Genomic DNA, 12126 nt, shown 5'->3' with positions numbered 1-12126 from the left:
GATCTTTATGCCAACTGAAAATTCACTGCACATTTTTGACTTAAAGTAACAGATGAAACTCAGTTATATTTTGTATTTCTATTAAACTCCCCTCCTTTCCTTCCTGCAGATGCAAAGTTTTGATGTTAACTTTCATGGTAATCCTAAATGGGCAGTTTGAGGTGTTCACCTCCCACTATGCAAATACATATCTGTGCTTCAAATCTCCGAAACAAGCAAAGTCTTTGACTGCTGGGTCAGGCAAAGAATTTCTTTCACATGATTAGGTGTCTGTCAGTGGGTGTGTACGTCAAATAGGATGAAACAGTAGAAATGAAGCCTGTCAGACAGCTTTACAGCTAATTAGCTCACCATACTACAATGGTGAGCAAGCCAGGGATAAGGACCCCTGGTGGGCTTTTCAGACTACTCAATGTCTGATTGGCAGATGTATACAACAAGCCTTACTAGTCCATACTGCATCATTACACTTCCACAGCAGCTCAGTGCAGAGCTAGAGTAATTCAGGCATGAGAGAACTGCATGTGTGTAATCTGGAGAAGACAGGCACAAGATGGATAATAGACTGAAATCTCTGCAAGATGTGGTCTCCTCACTGCTGCCTGACAAAAATCCTGCATTTGTCTTTAAAGACTGTGAGTAAACTTTGTACAGCATTTGAAAAAAAATTGCAAATTAATTGTGATGTATTTATGTGCCAATAGCAAACACTAAATTACTTTAGCAAGTCCACGGGCTCATGGTATGCTGTATCATGTCAGTTTGCAAATAATACATCTTTCTACTGTAATAATATTCAATATTTAGAAGACTAATAAATCAAAAATACAAATTTATTTTGAGCTAGCTCATGTGAAAAGATCTGGTTGTATTTCTTGTTATCTCTTGATGTTCTTTTGCTATTTAAAACAAACTCATTCTTGTGAAATGGAGCTGTACACATACCAAGAACAATATTTCAGTCTGGTTTTCTTTACCTCCTAGACCTCATTGAAAGTATTATTTAAATAGCTGACTGTGCAAACAACGATGAGACTTTTTGGAACAAAAAGTACTTTATTTCAAAGTAATCTAAATACTACTGTGTATGTATAAAGGTATGATGTGGAGATGCCGGTGATGGACTGGGGTGTTATAGTCCAACAGTTTTATTTTCAAATAAAACTGTTGGACTATAATCTGGTGTTGTAAGATTCCTTACATTTGTGTAAAGGTAGTTAGTTCTGCTGTGCACCCTGAAGGGTATCTGTGTTAAATCAATTGAGGTGGACTTGCAAGCAATTTCTCACATGAAATATAAAACATGTTAAAAGGATAGTTATTGTTATTCATTTGTTTTATAATGGCAGTCTCTGCATTTCTGAAATTTTGCAGCTCTCTAAAATTCACAGTAATAACTGTTATATAATTATATGGGACTACATTTGGCCAGCACCAAGGGATACTCCATAAATTAAGTTTGTGGTATTTGACTGTGATTAGTCCTTATGGTGCACACGATGAACTTCAAAAGTATGGCAGTTGTAATTTACTGTGTGCTGACAGAATTTTCCTAACTGCATCTTCATTGAAAGTGGGATCATGACTTGCAAATAATGCAGTGCTCTTTTTAATAGCCAAAATAAATTGAGCATTACAAATTATACTTTTTATGTTAAACTGTACAGCTACCAATAATATTATCTATCTGTAAAATTCATTGGATAGTAATATGAATGTGGATTCAAAAGATTAAAACAAATAAACTATTCTACCCTTATTTTAAATAAATAAATCAAAGATGTTAAACAAAAACAACAGAATTCAGGCAAATACAATCACAAACAATGATGGTGAACAGGATGAAAGAGGCAAACAAAGATTACGAAGAACAGAATTTCTGCAAGGGAGGCATTCCTGGAAGCAAAGAGGCAATAAATCAAACAGTACAAATAAAAAAGAATAAAACTGCAAACTGGAAATCAGAAACAAAAATAGAAAATGTTAGAAATACACAGCAGGTCAGTCAGCATTTGTGGAGAGAAAAGGCAGGTTAGCATTTCAGGTGTAAAACTCTTCCTCAGAACGGAATTGTTATGTAGACCTGCTCTATGGGGTAAATTTTAACCCCGAAGAACGGGTGGGTTGGGGGCAGGGTGGGGGGCAATAAAAATTTTTAAAGTTTGGAGCGGGAACGGATCCCGGCTCCAACCTGCTGAATTCCGCATTTCACCCATACGCATCTGGGTGCGCACGAGCTTCAGAAACCTAGAAGTCCCGTCGGCTTGACATTTAAAAGGGCAATTAAGGTATTTGAAGGAGTTAAAGGAATTAAATTTTAGTGTATTGAGGCAGATAAATGATTTTAACTCTACCTGAACGTGTTTCCCATGGCCTCTGAAACACAACATAGAAATGGAGGCGATTTGCAGCAGGCAGCCATTTGGACCTTGACACCAGTGATTGACACGTGAAGAAAAGGTGAGTTTTTGCAGCAGGGCAGTCAGTTCTCGCAGACAAAACTTTGGCTGGGAGTTCTTTGTGTTTAGACTGAGATTTCTTTGTTCACAATCAGAATTCTTGTGTTTACACATATTTATCTACATTTTGGACCCCCTCAAACTGACAACATCAGGATGGGGGGCCAATGGAAGTATTCAGCAGGACATCTGAGAAGGAGGCACATCAGCATCCATGGCAGGCACGGCGTGCAGTTCTGGAAGTTGCAGCTCCACAAGACGAGGTGCGCCACAAGGACCTGCAGAAGGGCAGGGAGGGGCCGAGGTCGCAGAAGGCACTACCCTCGTGAGAGGGTCTACAGACAGAGGCTGAGCTTCCTGGACCTCTCTGAGGAACAGTGCCCATGAAGGCTCAGATTGAGTTGCCAGGTGGTTGCAGACATTGGCACGCTCCTTCATGAAGAGCTGCACCCTGCTGGATCTGGTGGGCATGCATCACCCGTCGCAGTTAAAGTCACCACTGCGCTCAACGTCTTTGCCTCCAGATCATTCCAAGGTGCCACCAGTGACATCACCAGGATCTCTCAGTTGTGTGCACATAAGTGTATACGACAAGTCACGGATGGCTTGTTTGCCAGGGCATCCAACTACGTCAACTTCCCCATCAACGACATCAGCCAGACTGAGAGGGCAGAGGGTTTCCACTCTCTGACTAGTTTCCCACGGGTACAGGGTGCAATTGATTGCACACACGTAACAATCCGAGGACCTCCACATGAGCCAGGACTGTTCATCAACCGAAAGGAATATCACTCCATCAATGCACAGCTGGTTTGTGACCGCCAGAAGAGGTTTCTGCAGGTGTGTGCCAAATTCCCTGACAGCTGCCATGATTCCTTCATTTTGTGCGAGTCCAACATCCCGGCTTCTTCCCTGCACAAGACAGACTTAAGGGCTGGCTCCCTGGAGACAAAGGATACCCCCAGCAGACGTGGCCCGTGACACCTGTGAGAAACCCCACCAATGAGGCACAGAAGCAGTACAACGACAGTCACATCACCACCAGGTCTGTCATAGATCAAGCCATAGGAATGCTGAAAATGCGCTTCAGGTGCCTGGATCGATCTGGGGGAGCCCTTCAGTACGCATTAGCAAGGGTGTGTAGAAAAATCGTGGCATGTTGCGTCCTTCACAACATCACTCAACAGAGAGGGTTACCGTGGATGAGGTCCCATGTGCTCATGAAGCAGCCGCACCTGCTATCAACATTGAAGAAGACGAGGAGGAGGAGGGGGACAGACGATGGGCAAACCATCGGCAGAGCAGCGTCTCACCTGGCTGCTCATGGTGCCAGGGAGTCACTCATATTTGATAGATTTTCATAGGGAGATCGGCAAAGTGACAACAGTCACGTACTCAGACCACCTGGAATGACCACCACCAACACCAGCAGCAACCCCCCCACCCCACCAGATTGCACAAAACAGTCCTACAGCCACAAATACACCCATTGTAAACGCACCCAATAAGTGGCATCATGTCTCGTTGTTCATGATGAAGCACATGAAAGGGCACTTTCACAAAAAGGACTCAAGAATGGGCAAGACGTGGCAGTGGTGGTGAGAATCATAACATTTAATGTGCATTTAACATAAACCAAATATAAATGAAAAGCTTGACATTCCAACAGACACCCTTGTGCATTCTCCTGGTGATTACAAAACCTTCGCATGGTGCATCCCCTGTGGCTGCAGCAGAGGTAGTGGCTGGTTTCTCAGATTCATACCCTGACTGCTTAGATGCTTTCAACCTACGACCTCTGGGATTTGGAGCCCATGAGGGCCCTGCCAAAGACTGCCCCAACTACACCTGTGCAGAGGCAGACTCGGCCATCTGGAGAGAGACAGCATTGCGGGTACTAGTTGTGGGGGGGGGCTTTGAGTGAGACGTAAGTGTGCTTTGAGTGGGGTCCCCACTTCCACGTCCCCTTTCACCATCATCCCTCTCCTGGGCCAGAGCCACATCACTCCTACCACTCTACTGGACAACGGCTTGGAGGACATTTATGATGCCATGTAAGGCCAGTGCTAATGTATCTGACTGCCTGTTTAAGGCAGCAGAATGTTGTTCACCTCGAGTCCGCACGGCCGTTGCCAGGGCCTGAATGGACTCATTTGTGAGCCGTGCTTGAAGTTCAATGGAGGCTGTGATTATCTCCATCGCAGACATTCCCGCACTTACCTGTGCCACCAGTCCACTAATGCTGGAGGTGGACTCCTCCATCCTCTCCGCTGTTGTGGAGAGTGAGCATGGTACATCTTCCAGTACGTCGCAAAGGCGCGTCGATACCTCTATCATTCTCCTTTTCAAGGATGGCCCCCGGGGTTCAGCACCAATGCCAAGCTGAGCAGAGCTTGTAGAGGAGTGCGCCCAGCAACGCGGACTCTCCACAGCTACCCCAACCACCAGTGTCTGCTTGTGCTCACTTGTGTGTAGTGACTCACCAGGTGATAACCCAACTACCTCTCTGATTGGACCCACCGAGGTATGAATAGCTGCGCTGGTGCATGGTTCACTGGGATGTGATGGTGTGCCCTCAGAGGCAGGAGCTCCTCTGAGAAATCGCCCTCGCCCATGTCTTCAGTCCTTGATGGCCCTGGAAAAGAACATATTAAGAATCATCGCAAAAGTGATGATGCGATGAGCATACTGAGGTGTGCAATGGGTCAATCATTGATAACATCAATTCATGTTGCGTGTGAGGGATGTTAAAGTTCTGTCACCAGACGTTTGTGGGATGCCAGTCTCGGCATCCCCAACGGCCAGGCACTCCACCGTTCGGCTTATTTCCAAGGCCTCCTCCTCCGCCTCTGTAAGGGCCACGATTTGTGGTGTCCTCCCTCCAGTCTGATTCCTTTCCCTTGCATTTTGCGCTCTCTTCTCCTACAAGGGGAGAAAGTACAGACATGTGAGTGAGTGAGGGTGATGGGGTCACCCAATGAATGCATTGCTCTGGGTCAGGCTGACAATGAATCAGATGCATCAGAGGGTGACTATCAGACAGATGGATCACATTACATCAGGATTGGGGTGAGTGGGAGTGGTGGGTGCACAAATGGGGGGGGGGGGGGGGGGGGAGGGCACAGAAAGTGAAGGTAACTTGACACTGAGCCTTAAGTGGGTGTGAGGAGTGATGTGATGCATTAGGCTTCACAGGGCAGTCTGAGGGGGGCAATGTTCACCACAGAATACAGGTGAATCAGTAACTGTACTCACTTTTCCTGACCTGGTTAGGTCATTAAATCGCTTCCTGCACTGCGGCCTTGACCGAGGCACCATGCTCCTGCCACTGACCTGTTCGTCCTCCTCCAATCATGCCTTCTTGGTGGCAGAACCAGGTGTCTTCTTCCTGTCAGGTAGGTATAGCACCACCCTCCTGTTTCTCACAGCAGCCAGTAGTATCTCCAGGGCAGCGTGCGAGAACCTGGGTGCTGGCTTTGCTCTTTGACGTTCCATTGTGCCTTTTCCTCCTTTCACCTTCAAAATTGTTGCATTGGCTCCCTAAGTAGTGGGCTTTAAATTGGGTCATACGGGTGCGCAGTCCGCCCACTGCGCAGCTTGAGGACGCGAAACCTGGAAATTTAATTAAGTGGCTTCAATTGAGTCGCGATCGCTCGGGAACACGCGCAAAATTTTTTTCCGGGTTTCCCACCTGCTTATTCACTACCCCCCCCCCCCCCCCCACTGCTGAAGTCCTGCCTCATTGTTAAAACTTAGGTCTGTATTTCCAGCATTTTCTGATTGTGTTTCTCAATTTCCAACATTTGCAGTTTTTTCTTACTTGTACAGATTAAAAATGTTTATGTCTCATTCAGCTTTTGAAACCACTGCTATATTAATATAGTTGGAAATATTTACTAACAACTTTATGCTTCAGCAGAGAAAGGCTGAGCTTTGAGTGTGCTACATATTTTGTGGTGTTATTGTTTGTGTAATACTTGATAAGATAAAAGGTAACTCATTCCTGGTGTTGAAAAGCTTGTCATGTTGATGCAATCCATTTCCAAACTGTGTAAAGCTGTTCCGTAATCTCCTAGCACCAGTTCCAATCAGTACAAAAGTTAAATATTCAGCTGACCACAGAGGGCTTTAATAGGATTTAATGGAAGAATTTATTTGTTCCCATATTTTTCATTTTCCGCTCAGTCTCAACGTTATCTGGACAGAGCTACTTGTACCAGAAGAATTATCTCCAGCAACAGCCATTCTATTTACTTTGGTAAATACTAAGAACCAATTTTCCTTTGTGATTAACTTCACGTGGTATATGTCAAAATCAGGTTTGCTGAACACACTTCAGTCTTTTTGTAGTTATAACTTGGATACCTTTTCAAGCTTCTTATGATTAACCTCAGACAAATTCTAAACTGAAATGAAAATTCTAAGCCTGGGATATTGTCAGATTTTCTTTTAATTTTATATTTTATTTTTCACGTTATTTATATCTAGTATTGCTAAATTTCAACACTGAAGTTGCAATTTTCAAATAATATTAATTGAAAATCTGCCATTGATACTGCAGAAAAACTTCTAAGAACACCAGCATGGTGTTGGCTGAGAGTTACAATCCTACTGTCATCTACAGTACTTTGTTACTGATTGAATGGCAAGATACAGATAAGTAATGCAGGATGTTATTTAGATTTGATCTCCGAAAGGCACTAAACCTTACAAAAGAGTCTCTTTGAATGAATCCCATATTTTTGAAACAAAAGCTAATTGTGTTTTTAAAAACAGCCACCATCATTTTTTTGCTATGTAACTAATATTCAATGATGATGAAGTCCATAGACTAGTGGGACACCATTTTTATCAATCACAGAACACTTAAGATTTAAAATATGGAGCTAGCAATGGGAAACATATGCAGTATATGTACTTATGACTTTCCATACATCAAGCTTAGAGCCCGATATACATAAATATTGCTTTTTCAACTGCCAGAGTCCTGTCTTAGATCTGACTGATTCTGCATTTGATGCATTCATTGACACAAACTCTGAGGAACTGTTTTGAATGTTTGAACACCTTTTTATTCTCAGAAAACAGCAAACTGAGTACAAGGAAAACAGAAGCTGAAGTAAAAGTTTGGAAAGCAATCCATCAGAGTTTTCTATAAAGCTAGGCTTAAGCAGACATTTTGCAACAAAAAATTAAAAGACGTTATTTTGTGAATTCTATCTTTTCATGTAAACATTTCAGTAGTAGAATTAACATTTCTGGAAGCTGTTGTGTTTATTTCAAATTATAGAAATTTTTGCAAAAGGATACAAGAGGGCGATAACATTTCAAAACTGTCAAAAGTGATAAAACAACATTACTGTTGCTTGTAAATTCCGCAGATTTCTCCATGGCATTTGAGCAATTCAGAACAGGTGTCATTAATTCGGAGGTGTACAAAACTTACCAGGCTTGTTCAATGACATTCAGAAAGGTTCAAAAGTTCCACTACTAAGGGTTTTTTTGTGTTTGTATTTATGCATGGGAAGAGAATAATGGTGTAATACTGTACTACTTTCCAATTAGTGAATAAATGGAAAGGCTTTAAAAATGTTGCATATATGTAGGAAATGATTTAATTTATTTTTCAATCTTTTGGGAACTTTTAAAGATTAATTAAAAATATTTTTGTAATATTTTGTCCTTTTTTTATTCAATCTCTTACTTTAATTCCTTTCTATTACTCTTTTCATTCTTCAATTGTTTTATCCGAAGAACTGTAGTGATTGAATTATCTGATTACTTACCTGGAGAGCAGAACAATAAGTTTGAATTCTGAAAGCTTCATCGGCAACCTGGGGGATTAGTAAATATGGCACAAATAGACACAGAGGTTTCCTCACTTACAGTTAAACAGAAAATGAGATGGGACTTACGATGAATGCTAAAAAAAAATAATGCCAAGGTGTTCTTAAACCTAAGAATGACCATAACATGATAGAATTCTTCATTAAGATGGAAAGTGAAGTAGTCCAATCTGAAACTAGGGTCCTAAATCTAAACAAAGAAAACTACGAAGGTATGAGGAGTGAGTTGGCTATGATAGATTGGGAAGCTTCATTAAAAGGCATGACGGTGGATAGGCAATGGCTAACATTTAAGGAACGAATGCATGAATTGCAACAATTATACATTCCTTTCTGGCGCGAAAACACATAAGGAAAAGCGGCCCAACCATGGCTAACAAAAGAAATTAAAGATAGTATTAGATCCAAAGAGGAGTCATATAAAGTTGCCAGAAAAAGTAGCAAGCCCGAGGATGGGGGCAGTTTAGAATTCAGCAAAAAAGGACCAAGAGATTGATTAAGAGGGGAAAAATAGAGTATGAGAGTAAACTTACAAGGAACATAAAAGTGGACTGTAAAAGCTTCTACAAGTATGTAAAAAGAAAAAGATTAGTGAAGACAAATGTAGGTCCCTTACAGTCAGAAACGGGAGAATTTATAATGGGGAACAAGGAAATGGCAGAGCAATTAAACAAATACTTTGGTTCTGTCTTCACGGAAGAGGACACAAATAACTTCCCAGAAATGCTAGGGAACCAAGCGACTAGTGAGAAGGAGGATTTAAAGGAAATTAGTATTAGTAAAAAAATAGTGCTGGAGAAATTAATGGGACTGAAAGCCGATAAATCCCCAGGGCCTGATAATCTGTATCCCAGAGTACTAAAAGAGGTAGCCATGGAAATATTGGATGCATTAGTTGTCATCTTACAAAATTCTACAGATTATGGAACAGTTCTTGCAGATTGGAGGGTGGCAAATGTAACCCCACTATTTAAAAAAGGAGGGAGCGAGAAAACAGGGAACTACAGACTGGTTAGCCTAACATCAGTACTAGGGAAAATGCTGGAGTCTATTATAAAGAATGTGATAACAGGACACTTAGAAAATATCAATGGGATTAGACAAAGTCACCATGGATTTATGAAAGGGAAATATATATCAATGATTTGGATGAGGGAACCAAATGTAATATTTCCAAGTTTGCTGATGACACAAAACTAGGTGGGATTGTGAGTTGTGAGGAGGATGCAAAGAGGCTTCAAGGCGATTTAGACATTTAGACAAGTTGAGTGAGTGGGCAAATACATGGCAGATGCAGTATAATGTGGGTAAATGTGAAGTTATCCACTTCGGAAGGAAAAACAGAAACGCAGAGTTTTATTTAAATGGTGATAGATTGGGAAATGTTGATGTACAAAGGGACCTGGATGTCCTTGTACACCAGTCACTGAAAGCAAACATGCAGGTGCAGCAAGCAGTTGGGAAGGCAAATGGTATGTTGGCTTTCACTGCAAGAGGATTTGAGTACAGGAGCAAGGATGTCTTACTGCAGTTATACAGGGCCTTGGTGAGACCACCCCTGGAGTATTGTGTGCAGTTTTGGTCTCCTTACCTAAGAAAGGATATACTTGCCATAGAGGGAGTGCAGCGCAGGTTCACCAGACTGATTCCTGGGATGGCAGGACTGTCGTCTGAGGAGAGATTGGGTCGACTCGGCCTGTATTCACTCGAGTTTAGAAGAATGAGAGGGGATCTCATTGAAACATATAAATTCTGACAGGGCTGGAGAGACTGGATGCAGGGAGGATGTTTCCCCTGGCCGAGGGGTCCAGAACGAGGGGTCACAGTCTCAGGATACGGGGTAGGACATTTAGGACTGAGATGAGGAGAAATTTCTTCACTCAGAGGGTGGTGAACCTGTGGAATTCTCTCCCACAGAAGGCTGTGGAGGCCAAGTCACTGAATATATTTAAGAAGGAGCTAGATAGATTTCTAGACACAAAAGGCATCAAGGGGTATAGGGAGAGAGTGGGAATATGGTATTGAGATAAAGGATCAGCCATGATCATATTGAATGGTGAAGCAGGCTCGAAGGGCCAAATGGCCTACACCTGCTCCTATTTTCTATGTTTCTATGTTTCTAAGAAAACAATCAACAGTTAATGGAGGTCTTACTTTGTTCTCAGAGCAGGCAAGTCTGGGGGAGCAGGTCATTGAGGGTAATTTTTTTTAAGTATTGCTGATCATTTAGATGCAAACTATTTTGCATGCAGTTTTCAATTTCTTGTTAAAAACCATTGGAGTATTTGTTATTAAGCAAAAATGTTATTTTCATAAGTGAATGTTTTGATGGATTTATTTTATTGATAATTATAGGTTCAGCGATAAGGCCCATAGTGCAAGACAGCACCACTATCCAACAACAACTTTCATTTATATAGCTCCTTCAACATAGAAAAAGATCCCAAGACACTTCAAAGAAGTGCAATCAGACAAAAATCGACACCAAACCAAAGAAGGAGATATTAGGAGGGGTGATCAAAGTTGTAAAAACATAAAAGACAAGATGAGGTGATAGTTTAAAAAATTGAAGATTGTATGAATAGGGAACAACTGGCAAAGGTAACAAGTACTAATTGAGGTTAGATGTTGCACAGCTTTAAGAGCCAGGAAAAAAATGAACTAGGGCAAGAGGCTGTGTGACATGCTTTGATTTTAGCACAGTGGAGATGTGGAGAGGAAGAGAGTCTAGGGCAGCATCTTTGCAGCTTGGAACAAATTAGAGAAGTTCAGAGCAGCAATAACCATGATAGGATTAATAAAGTAGAAAAGGACTAGAAAAAATGCAACAATAATGTTGGATGCTAGGGGGAGTATGTGTGTGAGAGAGAGAGATTCCTTTTTTCTTATAAGTGTGTGTGAGGTGCTAGAAGAGCTTTATAGAGAGTTAAGAATGATTGATGGGAAAAGAGGTGTTTGGCATGAAAGAGGAAACTAGGCTTCTTTGAAGCTGTTTTTGCAATGGAGATCTGGAAGTTCTACCTGAGGTCGGAGAAGATAGTGAGGTCAAGAATGTTGATCAATGTGGAAGGACTAACCGAGGTGTCATCACCGATTAGAAGTGGTAGCGCTGGATTAGACTTGTGAGAAACATGAAAAATCAGTGTCTGACGAATTGAAAGAAAGAAGATCTTCAATGGCACGGGGAGGATAAGATGTAGTGATTCAGCCATTGCACAGAAACAGGCCTGGAGATTGTGAGCACTAATGGAATACAATCTGAAAGAGGTTGATGAATATTGCATGGAATCATTAGCAACAATAGATAGGATTAGATAATGAGTGTAGGAAGTCACAGATATGGGGCATCATTTTAGCACCCGCTATCGGGTGCGTTCCTGGCGGTGGGGCTCCGAAAATCAGGGAATCCCGGAGCGGGTTCAGAGCCCGGCTCCAACCCGCCCACTTCAGGGTTCCCCACTGACGCGCCGGCGTACGCGCGCAGCCCCCGCAGGTGAGAATCCCGCAGGCAATTAAAGCCAGCGGGATGCCACTTGAAAGTATTTATGTTGCTTGTTCAGGTCGTTTACAGACCTGATTGAGCTGTTTAATTAGGAGGGGTGGGATTTTACACTGAACTGAGACTGTTTCCCATTCTGGGGGGAACACTCCCAGTTCAAACGGAGGTGTTGCAGCCAGCAGCCTGTAGCAGCTGCAAAGGTGCATTCGACAGGTGGCCACTTCGTCACATTGGACAAAGTTTGGCCTCCACCACCCTCCTCCTAACAATAAAATTCACCGACCTGGAATCGCAACCCCGGTGTGAGGACACACTTACCTAC

The 12126-nt window shown here is 42.4% G+C and overlaps 2 protein-coding genes across 2 annotated transcripts in view; one reads left to right on the top strand and one right to left on the bottom strand.

Annotated features, from left to right (window-relative positions):
* LOC137320906 (centromere protein F-like) overlaps positions 1 to 12126 on the bottom strand; it is a 346288-nt gene that overhangs the window by 302051 nt on the left and 32111 nt on the right. The window lies entirely within an intron of this gene.
* LOC137320909 (protein limb expression 1 homolog) overlaps positions 554 to 12126 on the top strand; it is a 61056-nt gene continuing 49483 nt past the window's right edge. Inside the window, exon 1 of the mRNA XM_067982898.1 lies at positions 554 to 635. Within this exon, the coding sequence (XP_067838999.1) occupies positions 554 to 635 (82 nt within the window). The remainder of the gene's footprint in view (positions 636 to 12126) is intronic.

Source organism: Heptranchias perlo, chromosome 4, assembly GCF_035084215.1.
Source record: "Heptranchias perlo isolate sHepPer1 chromosome 4, sHepPer1.hap1, whole genome shotgun sequence".
In the NCBI taxonomy this organism is placed as follows: domain Eukaryota; kingdom Metazoa; phylum Chordata; class Chondrichthyes; order Hexanchiformes; family Hexanchidae; genus Heptranchias; species Heptranchias perlo.
The sequence above is the reverse complement of the archived record's forward strand: the minus strand, read 5'-3'. Positions and strand labels throughout refer to the sequence as shown.